Raw genomic sequence first — 14385 nt, forward strand, 5'->3', positions numbered from 1 at the left:
TTGAATTTCAGAATTTTTCGAATTTCCAAATTTTCGGAGTTTTGGAATTTAAAAAATTTGAAAATTCAAAATTTTGGAAACTGGAATTTTCAAATTTTCGAATTTCGGGATTTTTGGAAATTCAAAATTTTGGAAATTGGAATTTCGGAATTCTGGAGTTTCAGAAGTTCTAAGTTTCAGAAGTTCTAAGTTTCAGAATTTCTAAGTTTCAGAAATTCAATATTAGGAAATTCAAAATGTCAGACATTCAATATTAGGAAATTCAAAATGTCAGACATTCAAAAGTCGGAGATTAGAAAATCTGAAATTCTAAATCCCCAAATTCTAGAATTCTAAATTCCAAAATTCAAAATTGTGTAAATTCGAAAATTTGGAAATTTCGAAAATCAAAAATTTGGAATTTTTGAATTTTCGAATTCCGAATTTACTAATTTACGAAAAATGCAAAAAAACGAATATAACGAAAAAGAACACATTTCTCGGCAGTGCACATGTCTACTATTTACATCCTTTATTCTAACCTCAAGGAAGGAGCAGACATTTCCCCCCGAAATGTTTGGATTTACCTGTTATCTTTGATCAATAAACATTTAAAATAGACTCACAATTAATAGGAAATTTTATACCAGGCACTTCTCTAAACTCATCCCAGAGTTCACTGCTGAGCGTCCTCCTTTTAGCTGTCAGAGAGGTAGCAGCCTGAGACCATAACAAGGTCCACCTACATCTCACCTTCATTGGGTAGTAGCCACCTGCAGGAAGGCATATTCCATAGTGTACTTACCAATACCAAGCCTTGCTTTCATTGGTCTAGTATTATCACACACACACCAGATTTATGATAAGCTAGTCATTGGATTATGATCTACCAAACATTAGCTAGCATAGTTAATGATAAACAAGAAATCTTTAAAAAGACTCGGGAACCCAACGTATGTCTTGAGTGTGATGGAAGAAGGAGTCTCCCTTTTTGGGCAGTCTTGCCTTGGAGGGGCTGTGAGGGTCGAGAACTTGGGTTAGAATTGGTGCATGGGCTGGAGGATGTGCCACCTTTCTTGCTCTTCTTCCTTCTTCTTGGCAACACTTTTTGTCTTTCCTTCTAGTTATTTTTCCCCACTTTTAAAGCGGAGTTCCACCCAAAAATGGAACTTCCACTTTTCGGAACCCTCCCTCCGGTGTCACATTTGGCACCTTTCAAGGGGGAGGGGGGAATAGATACCTGTATAATACAGGTATTTGCACCCACTTCTGGGAGTCACTCCACTCCCCCCATGCTGCCTTCTGGGAAACACACTGGTCCCAGGAGACAGTGGGGACCACTAGGAACGTGCTGCGCTATTCGCGCATGCGCAATAGGGAACCAGGCAGTGAAGTCGCAATGCTTCACTTCCTGATTCCCTCACTGAGGATGGAGGCGGGGGCAGCCGAGAGACGAGCGATTGCTCTTCTTCTGCTGCCGACATCGCGAGCACCCTGGACAGTTAAGTGTCCATTTATTAAAAGTCAGCAGCTGCAGTATTTGTAGCTGCTGGCTTTTAATCATTTTTTTTCTCGAGACCTCTGCCTTAATACCTGTTACCAGTAGTGTATTTAGGTTTTGTGCTGCCCTAGGCCTGACTAAACTTGTGCACCCCCTAATTTATATATTACACACCCCTTCCTATCAAGACTGCACCCCTTCCTTTTTAAGACCCGCAGGGACAGAGTGGGACGAGGACAGAGGGACAGGGTGGGATGAGGACAGAGGGACAGGGTGAGATGAGGACAAAGGGACAGAGTGGGATGAGGACAAAGGGACAGAGTGGGACGAGGACAGAGGGACAGAGTGGGATGAGGACAGAGGGACAGGGTGGTATGAGGACAGAGGGACAGGGTGGGATGAGGACAAAGGGACAGAGTGGGATGAGGACAGAGGGACAGAGTGGGATGAGGACAGAGGGACAGAGTGGGATAAGGACAGAGGGACAGAGTGGGATGAGGATAGAGGGACAGAGTGGGATGAGGATAGAGGGACAGAGTGGGATGAGGATAGAGGGACAGTGTGGGATGAGGACAGAGGGACAGAGTGGGATGAGGACAGAGTGGGATGAGGACAGAGGGACAGGGTGGGATGAGGACAGAGGGACAGAGTGGGATGAGGACAGAGGGACAGGGTGGGATGTAGACAGAGGGACAGGGTGGGATGTAGACAGAGGGACAGGGTGGGATGTAGACAGAGGGACAGGGTGGGATGAGGACAGAGAGACAGGGTGGGATGAGGACAGATTGGGATGAGGACAGAGGGACAGGGTGGGATGTAGACAGAGGGACAGGGTGGGATGTAGACAGAGGGACAGGGTGGGATGTGGACAGAGGGACAGGGTGGGATGAGGACAGAGGGACAGGGTGGGATGAGGACAGAGGGACAGGGTGGGATGAGGACAGAGGGACAGGGTGGGATGAGGACTGAGGGACAGGGTGGGATGAGGACAGAGGGACAGAGTGGGATGAGGACAGAGGGACAGAGTGGGATGAGGACAGAGGGACAGGGTGGGATGAGGACAGAGGGACAGGGTGGGATGAGGACAGAGTGGGATGAGGACAGAGGGACAGGGTGGGATGAGGACAGAGGGACAGGGTGGGATGAGGACAGAGGGACAGGGTGGGATGAGGACAGAGGGACAGAGTGGGATGAGGACAGAGTCACAGGGAATCTTTTAATTTGGGGGGAGGGGTGGTATGGGGATATGTGCTGGGGATTTGAGAGGGGAGAGGATATGTGCTAGTGGGGGGTCAGACCCCTGCAAAGTGCCGCCATAGGACTGGGCCTTGTCGGCCTAGGCCATAATACAACACTGTGTCAGGGAAGGTTCCCCCTGCTGGTGTTACTGCCTGGTATTTGGCGTGCAGTACTGTGGCCCACCACCAGGTGTCTCCCGACAGTCTTGGACTGTCGGGGGAGTTCTTCCCTGGTGGTGCTATGTTATCCTTGGGCTGCAGTACTGGCGTACACAGCCCTTCCTGCGTTCAGGTGTAACCTGAACGTAATTAACAGGCTTATATATACCCGGTGTGTGCAATCAGTCCTCGCCCTGGTATCGGTCTACTTACCCTGATCTTGAGCTTGTATTTGACCCTGATTTCTGGACTTGATCCCTGGACCTGATCCTGATCCCGATCCTTGATCCCTGTCTGGACTTGTCCTCCCTGTGTCCTGATTCCTGTCCCCATCCTTACCCATCTACTGACCTCCCATGTGTATGACCTCGGCTTGGCTCGTTTATGAATACGGTATTCCCCTTTATTTGTACATACTGTTTGTCGTTTTATTGTGCACTGGTGGTTCACACATTTGTAAATAAACACCTTTTATTTCACTACTCACCTTGTTTGGTTCCTCTGTGCGGTCACACAGTCTGATCTACCAGCATTCCTGACACACTGCCTGTTACTTTGTGCACCGTTCTTACCACTCTGGTGATGTGACTGACAGCAGTAAGGCCTAACGCTATGATTTCTGCCAGGTGTCACGGAGACCACATTTGTTTATTTTACAATTATTCACAGGCTGAATTTTTATTTATTTATTTTTTTATAAAAAAATAAATACATTTTTCGTTCTTTTGAATTTTCGTTCTAATTTTCGGATCTTGGAATTTTCAGGTTGTCGAATTTATGAAGTTTAGGATTTTCGAATTTGCGATTATATTCCAATTTCCGAATTTATGATTTGTCGAATATTTGAATTTACGAATTTATGATTTTTCTAAAATAATAAAACTTTCGAATATTCGGAAAAATTTGTCGAAATTCGAGGGAGGGTGGAGGAATGAAGAGAGCTAAATATATTTTTTATGGGTAAAGTTGTGTGACTGTAGATTGAGCCTTATTGTAAAGCATTGGTCTTTATTGGTGAGCGGAGTACGGGTACGTCTGAGCGCAACGCATGCACATCACGCGGCCTCTTAGTATTGTGTTGGTCATGGTTTGATAATTGATGTGATGCATTGGATACAAGCATTGCATAATTACGATGGCTTCTATTGAAATTAATAAACACCATTGAAGAGCAATGAATACTGTAGCAATGCATACAGTATATTAGACTCATTCCAGGACCAGATGTTAGCCAATGGCAGCTCCCAGGACCCCCTACTGCTGTCCCTTCTTTAACTAACTGGGGGCATTTCATAGCACAGAGAGGAGAAGGGACAGCAGTAGGGGGTCCTGAGAGCTGCCATAGGCTAACATACCTAACTGGAGATCTGGTCCTGCAATGAGTCCATTATATGCATTGCTACTGTATTCATTGCTTTTCTATTGTTTTTTAATAATTTATTCATTTATTCATTCAAAGGAAGCTGTAAATACGCTACTAAAATAAAGCGAAAAAGAACAATTACAATCCCACTCGATACAAAAAGATTAGGAGGGTCCTGTTCAAGTGAGCTTGCAACCCTTTTGCACAGGCATAGCTATTTATAACTGTAACGGAATGGCCCGTGATACCCAGAGACGTTTGAAGGATGCGGGGTACTCCTGTGCCAGCTTCACTAATGACTCTTGGGTCTAGGGTCATCCTATGTCCCTTTTGGGCATAGGATGACTGAGAAATGATAATTCATGTATTACAGGATATCTTGACAAATTACAAGTGGTTTATTCTGACCCCAACAGGTCAATAGAGTGTGATTCATTCAATGTGTAACATAGACTGTTGAGATGCTAATTAAGTCCACCTGGCTGTAGTGAGGGGGCTTGCTGTGATTGCATCCTGTTGTCCATTGTGCTAATTATGTCTGCTTCTAAGATCTTTCATTGTGTATGCTAATGACACTGTTTTGTGTGAAGATACTGGGCCAGATTCAAGAAGCAATTGCGCCTGTGTAACCATAGGTTACACAGCGCAGTTGCTTACTTGCTCCGGCGCAGCGAATGCTCCTGATTCAGGAACATCGCTACGCCGACTGCAGCCTAAAATCTGCGTGGCATAAGGCTCTTATGCCACACAGATTTTAGGCTGCATTCTAGCGATGACCGCTAGGGGGCGCTCCCATTGTGATCTGTGTATAGTATGCAAATTGCATACTAACAACGATTCACAACGTTGCGCGAGCCCTGCGTACGCAAATTACGTATTTTGCGTATGTCGGGTTTCGCGTAACGTTACACATCCTAATAGCAGGCGCAGCCAATGCTATAGGATACCCACGTTCCCGCGTCGCGAGATTTAAAGTCTACGTCGTTTGCGTAAGTGATTCGTGAATGGCGCTGGACGCCATTCACATTCACTCTGAAGCAAATGACATCCTTGCGACATCATTTGCCGCAATGCACGTCGGGAAAGTTTCCCGACGGAGCATGCGCTCTACGCTCGGCGCGGGGGCGCGCCCTATTTTAATGATTCCCGCCCCCGGCGGGATCATTTACATTGCGCGCGCTTACGCCGGGCAATTTTGCCGGCGCGCCCTCGCAATTTACGGAGCTACTGCTCCGTGAATCGAGGGCAGCGCAAAATATTTGCGTGGGCGCAGGGCAAAATCGTTGCCCTGTGCCTCCGCAAATAAAGCGCAATTGTACCTGAATCTGGGCCACTGTTGATAATAGATGTGGAATGTGACTTGTCAGCTGTAGTAATTAACTCCTCTAGATTCGGTGCCAGAAAGTCTGACCTTTCAGGGGTAGGGAATTAGCATGTCAATTATGTTTAGTAAAGGAATGTGTTTTGTGTAACAGGTGAGGATAACTTGTCGTAATGAGTAGTAATTAACTCACCTGAATGTCATTATCTAAAAGAATGTGGATTAGGGGGAACTCGTTAAGCACCCATTGTGTGATGTTTTGGGTGGAGAGTTTCATTGTCCCTGTCATTACTGTAGCATGCTTGTAACTGTATATAACAAGGCTGAGTTACCATTAAAGGATTCATTCGTTTGAACCAGAAACAGAGCTGTATGTCTCGTCCTTCTGGGCAATGGAATGGGTCCTGTCTGCTGGATTGTGGCGTGTTGGATAAGCTGTCTTGGGTTGGTGGAATGGGAAATCGTAAACGGTGTTAACCCCTGACCGTTACAATAACATTAACCACTTTGCGCCCAGGCCAATTCTGATGCCGCGTACACACGATTGTTTTTCGGGTTCTAAAAAAATGACGTTTTTGAGGGTCTAGAAAAAACGTTTTTTTTTTCAACCCGATCGTTAAAACGACGTTGCCCACACACGATCGTGAAAAAAAAATGCTCTAGCAAAGCGCGGTGACGTACAACACGTACGACGGCACTATAAAGGGGAAGTTCCATTCGGATGGCGCCACCCTTTGGGTTGTTTTAGCTCATTTCGTGTTAGTAAAAGACAATTCGCGCCTTTCTGTCTGTTACAGCGTGATGAATGTGCTTACTCCATTACGAACGCTAGTTTTACCAGAACGAGCGCTCCTGTCTCATAACTTGCTTCTGAGCATGCGCGGATTTTTCACGTCGTTAAAGCCCACACACGACCATTTTTTACAACCTTAAAAACGTTGTGAAAAAAATAGAGCATGTTCGAAAAAAAATTTGGCCTATTTTTTAGAACTTGAAAAATGCTATGAAGCCCACACACGATCGTTTTTAATGACATAAAAAAAGAAACTTCATTTTTTACAACCTGAAAAACGGTCGTGTGTACGCGGCATGACACTTCGCTCCTACATGTAAAAATCATAACTTGTTTGCTAGAAAATTACATAGAACCCCCAAACACTATATATATTTGTAATTTTTTAGCCTAGAGAATACAATGGCGGTAATTTTTTATCTTGCATGGTATTTGCGCAGCAATTTTTCAAACGCGGTTTCATGCTTTAAAAAAAAAAAAACAGTAAAGTTAGCCCAATTTCTTTGCATAATGTGAAAGATGAAGTTACGCCGAGTAAATAGATCATACATGTCACGGTTCAAAATTGCACACGCTTGTGGAATGGCGCCAAACTTCGGTACTTAAAAATCCCCATAGGCTACGCTTGAATGTTTTTTACTGGTTACATGTTTTGAGCTACAGAGGAGGTCTAGGGCTAGAATTATTGCACTCGCTCTAACGTTCGCGGCGACACCTCACATGTGTGGTTTGAACACCGTTTTCATATGTGGGCGGGACTTACGAATGCGTTCGCTTCTGGATGCGAGTACACGGGGACTGGGGCACTTTAAAAAAAATTATGTATGGGTACTGTGCCCATCAAATGCTGGCAGTGTGCCCATCAATTGCCGCTACTGTGCCCATCAAATGCTGCCAGTGCACTTACCTGTCTCGCAGCAGTTCAGCGGCGGTGTCCTGCACGTCCTCCATGTCTTCTTCTGTCCTCTCTATCACAGCACCTGACGTTTCAGATGACAGGTAACAGACCCGAGCACCTGATTGGCTGAGAGGCGGTTCAGTGTTATGAAAGCGATTATTCATTCGCTTTCCTAACACAATGCCGAGTGAACTGCAAGCGCCCAGCATGACGCCCGCTGTTCACCTTTTTTGGGCGCCTTTTAGAGCCTTCCAAAAAACACCCCCGCCGCTGTAATTCAGGTGCCCGGCGCACGAAAAGGTGCCGGACACCTGAATAGGGGGTGTCAGCGGCGACCATAGATAGATTCATGCAATGCATGAATCTATCTATGGTGATATAGCGGTGCCAGGAGAGAGGGGGCGGTGTCCATGCGCCCCTTATGGACGCACCGCCACTGCTCAGGTGTAAATGCAGCCTAAAGACAGGTGTCCCGATACTTTTGACAATTTAGGGCTAGATTCAGGTAGGGGGACATAGGTTTATGCGGGCGTAGCGTATCCTATTTACGCTACGCCTCCGCAACTTAGACGGGCAAGTGCAGTATTCACAAAGCACTTGCTCAGTAAGTTGCGGCGGCGTAGCGTAAATCTGCCGGCGTAAGCGCGCCGAATTCAAATTGTCAGGAGGTGGGCGTGTTTTATGTAAATAAAACATGACCCCACGTAAATGACGTTTCTCACGAACGGCGCATGCGCCGGCCGTGAACGTATCCCAGCGCGCATGCTCCTAATCACGTCGCAAATAGTCAATGCTTTCGACGTGAACGTAATTTCTGCAAAGCCCTATTAACGAACGACTTACGCAAACAACGTAAAATTTAAAAAAAATTGACGCAGGAACAACGTCCATACTTAACATTGGCTATGCCTCATATAGCAGGAGTAACGTTACGCCGGAAAAAGCCTTACGCAAACGATGTTAAAAAATCCGCCGGGCGCACGTACGTTTGTGAATCGGCGTATCCAGCTCATTTGCATATTCTACGCTGAAATCGACGGCAGCGCCACCTAGCGGCCAGCGTAAATATGCACCCTAAGATATGACGGCGTAGGAGACTTACGCCAGTCGGATCTTAGCCTAATTTCGGCGTATCTTGCTTTTTGAATACAGAAAGAAGATACGCCGGCGCAGATTTGAATTTACGCGGCGTATCAATATACGCCTGCGTAAATTCTTTCTGAATCCGGGCCTTAGTGTTTATGTGAAATTCTAATCATGTATATTTGGGGGCAGATCCACAAAGAGAGTACGCCAGCGTATCTACTGATACGCCGGCGTACTTCCAAATTTCCCGCGTCGTATCTTTGGTTTGAATCCTCAAACCAAGATACGACGGCTTCTGGGTTAGATCCGACAGGCATATGGCTTCGTACGCCTTCGGATCTTAGATGCAATACTTCGGCGTCCGCTGGGTGGAGTCCTCGTCGTTTTCCGCGTCGAGTATGCAAATTAGCTATTTCCGTCGATCCACGAACGTACGCGCGGCCGTCGCATTCTCTTACGTCGTCTCTAGTCGGCTTTTTCCGGCGTATAGTTAAAGCTGCTGTTTTGCGGCGTATAGATAGACTTGCCATGTTAAGTATGGCCGTCGTTCCCGCGTTTTCATTTGAATATTTTTTTTTGTTTGCGTAAGTCGTCCGTGAATCGCGGATGGACGTAATTTACGGCCAAGTCTAAACAATGACGTCCTTGCGACGTCATTTCGCGCAATGCACGGCGGGAAATTTAGGGACGACGCATGCGCAGTTCGTTCGGCGCGGGGACGCGCTTCATTTAAATGAAACACGCCCGCTACCCGCCCAACTTGAATTCCGCGCCGTTACGCCGCTTCAGATACACTACGCCGCCGTAACTTACGGCGCAAAATCTTTATGGATTCGAACCAAAGCCAGGTAAGGTACGGCGGCGTAGCGTATCTCTGATACGATGCGCCGGGGCAGATCTTTGTGAATCTGCCCCATAGTGTTGGAGATAGCGCAACATGTTTTTTGTATTGTTTTTATGACTATGTTTATATCTCATAGATGTTGACTGTTTTGGCAACTTTCCATGGATCTGATAAGACTGTCTCTGTTGGTTCTCTAGAAATACTGGAATAAAAATAAAATATTCAGGTTCCTGCAGTCAAGCCCGTATTGTAGACGACGTCATCTCCCGGGTTCCCACATGTCCATGGGACGGCAAAATCTGCCAAGCAGAACAAGCCGGCATCTATTATAGATTGGATGATTGTAGCACAATATCTGCACAATGCCGCAATTGTTTACCGTTTACGCCCGTTCTCTTTTGCAGTGCCCGCTGTGCCATCACTCTACATCAAGGTCCTGAATAGCACGGCGATCCAGGCAGCCTGGGAGCCATCCATCAAACTGGGTCAGAACGAGGGCTTCAAACTCTACTACCGCAAGGTGCCAACGCCAAACTACACGGGGCCCATGCTTCTGCCCAGCAACGTCAAGGCCTACAACATCTGCAGACTGGGTAAGCACCCCCGTATAGTGTCCTACATGCTCGCTTAATGCTCAATGATGTTCTCTCCGGGTCCCAGCGCTCCCATATATACAGTAGCGGCTGGTGCTAAAAAAAATGGGGGGGGTGCGAACAAACTAAAAACAAAAAAAAAGTTCAATTACTGCCACACATCAAACGCCACCAGTTTGCCCCCCCCCCCCTAAATGCAGCCAGTTTGCCCTCAAATGCAGCCATTTTGCTTCCCGAAAAAGCAGCCATTTTGTCCCCTCAAATGCAGCCAGTTTGTCTCCCCAAAATGCAGCCAGCCCCCCCCCCAATGCAGCCAGTTTCCCCCCTCAAATGCAGCCAGTTTCCCCCCTCAAATGCAGCCAGTTTCCCCCCTCTCAAATGCAGCCAGTCCCCCCCCTCAAATGCAGCCAGTCCCCCCCCCCCTCAAATGCAGCCAGTCCCCCCCCCCTCAAATGCAGCCAGTCCCCCCCCTCAAATGCAGCCAGTCCCCCCCCCCTGCAGCCAGTCTCCCCCCAAATGTAGCCAGTCCCCCCCTCAAATGCAGCCAGTCCCCCCCTAATGCAGCCAGTTCCCCCCCAAATGCAGCCAGTCCCCCCCTCAAATGCAGCCAGTCCCCCTCAAATACAGCCAGTCCCCCCCCTCAAATGCAGCCAGTCCCCCCCTCAAATGCAGACAGTCCCCCCCAAATGCAGCCAGTTTCCCCCCTCAAATGCAGCCAGTTTCCCCCCTCAAATGCAGCTGGTTTCCCCCCCTCAAACACAGCCAGTTCCCCCCCCCAATGCAGCCAGTCCCCCCCCCATGCAGCCAGTCCCCCCCCCATGCAGCCAGTCCCCCCCCAAATGCAGCCACTCCCCCCCAAATGCAGCCAGTTTCCCCCTCAAATGCAGCCAGTCCCCCCCCATGCAGCCAGTCCCCCCCCATGCAGCCAGTCCCCCCCATGCAGCCAGTCCCCCCCCAAATGCAGCCAGTTCCCCCTCAAATGCAGCCAGTCCCCCCCCCCAAATGCAGCTAGTCCCCCCCCCCCAATGCAGCCAGTCCACCCGCCAAATGCAGCCAGTACCCCCCCGCCCAAATGCAGCCAGTCGTCCCCCCCCCAAATGCAGCCAGTTTTCCCCCTCAAATGCAGCCAGTTCCCCCCCCCGCCCAAATGCAGCCAGTTCCCCCCCCCCCCGCCCAAATGCAGCCAGTTTCCCCCCTCAAATGCAGCCAGTTTGTCCCCAAAGCCCGGCACTTACCTTCCTCGGGCCAGCACCGTCCTTCTCCGTGCTCCCTCCGCTCCCTCGATGTCTTCTCCCTTCCTCGATGTCGCTTCAGCCAATCCGGTGACCCGTAACCAGACCCGGTGCACCTGATTGGCTGAGAGGCGGGTCAGTGTTAGGGAAGCGATTCCCTAACACAGCATGGTTTAACCACTTAAGCCCCGGACCATTATGTAGCTTAAAGACCAGGCCACTTTTTGCGATTCGGCACTGCGTTGATAATTGCGCGGTCGTGCGACGTGGCTCCCAAACAAAATTTCCGTCCTTTTTTCCCCACAAATAGAGCTTTCTTTTGGTGGTATTTGATCACCTCTGCGGTTTTTATTTTTTACGCTATAAACAAAAATAGAGCGACAATTTTGAAAAAAAATCAATAATTTTTACTTTTTGCTATAATAAATATCCCCCAAAAATATATATATAAAAAAAAACATTTTTTTCCTCAGTTTAGGCCAATACGTATTCTTCTACCTATTTTTGGTAAAAAAAAAATCACAATAAGCGTTTATTGATTGGTTTGCGCAAAAGTTATAGCGTCTACCAAATAGGGGATAGTTTTATTGCATTTTTATAAAAAAAATTCTAGTAATGGCGGCGATCAGCGTTTTTTATCGTGAATGCGACATTATGGCGGACACATCGGACACTTTTGACACTATTTTGGGATCATTGTCATTTTTACAGGCAACAGTGCTATAAAAATGCATTGGTTACTGTAAAAATTACACTGTCAGTATAGGGATTAACCAGGAGGGGGCGCTGAAGGGGTTAATTGTGTCCCTAATGTGTGATTCTAACTGTGGGGGGGCGTGGCTGGGCGTGTGATGTCACTGATCGTCTTTCCCAATGACAGGGAACAGACGATCAGTGACAGTCTCACTAGGAATCACGGGAGAAGTTTGTTTACACTTACCTCTCTGTGACCCGATCGCGGTCCGCTGTTCCCGTGGGGACGGTCACGGAGAAGAGGACCAGGTCGCGACCCGCGGCTGGGATCTTAAAGGGGACGTACATGTACGCCCTTGTGCCCAGCCGTGCCATTTTGTCTACGTATATCGTCGTGCGGCGGGTCCTCAAGAGGTTAAACAGGGAAAGAACGGGCGTGCCCCCTCTGTTTACCATTTGCCCACAGGCACTTCCAAAACACGCCCACCGCTGTTATTCAGATGGCCGGCGCTCAACAGGGGGCCGGACACCAGAATAGGAGGGGGCAGCGGCGACAATAGATATAATCATGCAATGCATGGATATATCTATTGTTGAGTGACGGGTGCAGGACAGAGGGGGCGGCGCTCCTGCGCCCACTGTGGACGCACCGCCACTGGTATATATCATGGTTTGTACAGAGAGTGCAGACCGGAGTCGTGTCCTATAAGGCTAATCAGGCAGACGCTAAGCTTTGATTAATCTACCGGTAATAATGGCGTCTGCGGGTGAATGGTGTTCATGGGAATATCGCATGATTTATCAAACTGCGTCTATATCGGCGTATAGAGTCATTTTATGGTCCTCCCGTCATCCAGACGTTTGCTTGTGTTGCTGAATAGACATGTGCAATTCGTTTAGTTTCCGAATTTTTTATTTCCGAAAATTTGAAAAATAAAAAATTTGAAAAATTCTAGAATTTTCGAAATTCGGAATTTAAGAAATTCGAAAGTTTCGAAAATCTAAAATTCAAAAATGGGAAATTTCCGAATTTTAAGAATTTCCGAAAATTCATTTTTTTCGTTTTCGTTTCATTCGTTTTTTTTTTTTTTATTCGGAAAATTCGTTTTTTCAGTTTTAATCGTTTTTGTGCTTTTTCGGAAATCTGAAAATTCGGAATTTCGAATTTCACGAATTTACGAAAAAAGTAGGGTTGTCCCGATACCACTTTTTTAGGACCGAGTACAAGTACCGATACTTTTTTTCATGTACTCGCCGATACCGAATACCGATACTTTTTTTTTAAATGTGTCCCCAAATGCAGCCATGTCCCCCACATATGCAGCCATGTCCCCCCCCCACATATGCAGCCATGTCCCCCCATATATTGCAGCCATGTCCCCCCACATATTGCAGCCATGTCCCCCCACATATATCCAGCCGTGTCCCCCCCACATATATCCAGCCGTGTCCCCCCCACATATATCCAGCCATGTCCCCCCACATATATCCAGCCATGTCCCCCCACATATATCCAGCCATGTCCCCCCACATATTTCAGCCATGTCCCCCCACATATTGCAGCCATGTCCCCCCAGATATTGCAGCCATGTCCCCCCAGATATTGCAGCCATGTCCCCCCACATATTGCAGCCATATCCCCCCACATATATCCAGCCATGTCCCCCCACATATATCCAGCCATGTCCCCCCACATATATCCAGCCATGTCCCCCCACATATATCCAGCCATGTCCCCCCACATATTGCAGCCATGTCCCCCCACATATATCCAGCCATGTCCCCCATACCTAGTGGGGGACCAATGCCGCCGCCACTGCCGCATTTATCAGCGTGCGGGGGAACATTACAGGCAGCTTCCGTTTGAATAGCTGTCCATTTCTTGCCGCGCCGTGTATAGACACTCCCCCTTGCTCGGGATTGGACGGATCTGTCTGTCCGAATTTCCGAAAAAAAATAAAAAGACGAATTAAACAAAAACGAAAAAAAAAAACGACTTTTTTGAATTTCCAGAATTTCCGAAAAAGTGAAAAAAAAAAAACGAAAATAACATAAACGAAAAAAAAAGATTTTTTTTTTTTTGCAGTGCACATGTCTATAATGCTGAATGTCCAATTTTTTTTATTTTATTCTTTTTTGGCATGGATTCACCTCTATTAATAGAACGCAGAAATAAACCCGGTGTTATCTGTTTACAACCTTCGCGGCTGCCGTTCGTTTCTCCTAATTTTGCTAAAATGACATTGACATTTACAGCGGTAACGTCAATTGAAAATGCCACGGCGGCAAAATGACTGCTTGATTTTATTTTTTTATCTGGCTGTGATACAGAGTGGCATTTAAAGCGGTCATTTATCATTTTGCACAAGTACAATGCGTATAGGGAGGGCAAAAATAAACGCGGAAAAACGGGAAAGAAAGATTCATTTTAGGAAAAAAAAATCACAAAAACCCGACAGGAGATTGTGAGCGTCGGGACTGAAAAATGATTCTGCGAGTCGCCATTGCAGCCTAAATCGGCTTATGCCGCGTACACGCGATCGGATTTACCAATGGAAAAACCTTGGATGTTTTTTTCTGACAGAATTCCGCTCAAGCTTGGCTTGAATACACACGGTCACACAAAAGTTCTCGGAACTTTCATCCGTCAAGAACGCGGTGACGTACAACACCACGACGAGCCGA

At 47.2% G+C, this 14385-nt stretch overlaps 1 protein-coding gene across 1 annotated transcript in view; it reads left to right on the plus strand.

Annotated features, from left to right (window-relative positions):
- The window catches only part of IGDCC3 (immunoglobulin superfamily DCC subclass member 3), a 256502-nt gene that overhangs the window by 216023 nt on the left and 26094 nt on the right, over positions 1 to 14385 (plus strand). Inside the window, exon 10 of the mRNA XM_040341485.1 lies at positions 9587 to 9775. Coding sequence (XP_040197419.1) covers positions 9587 to 9775 — 189 coding nt within the window. The remainder of the gene's footprint in view (positions 1 to 9586; positions 9776 to 14385) is intronic.

The sequence above is a fragment of the Rana temporaria genome, chromosome 3 (genome assembly GCF_905171775.1).
Source record: "Rana temporaria chromosome 3, aRanTem1.1, whole genome shotgun sequence".
Taxonomy (NCBI): Eukaryota; Metazoa; Chordata; class Amphibia; order Anura; family Ranidae; genus Rana; species Rana temporaria.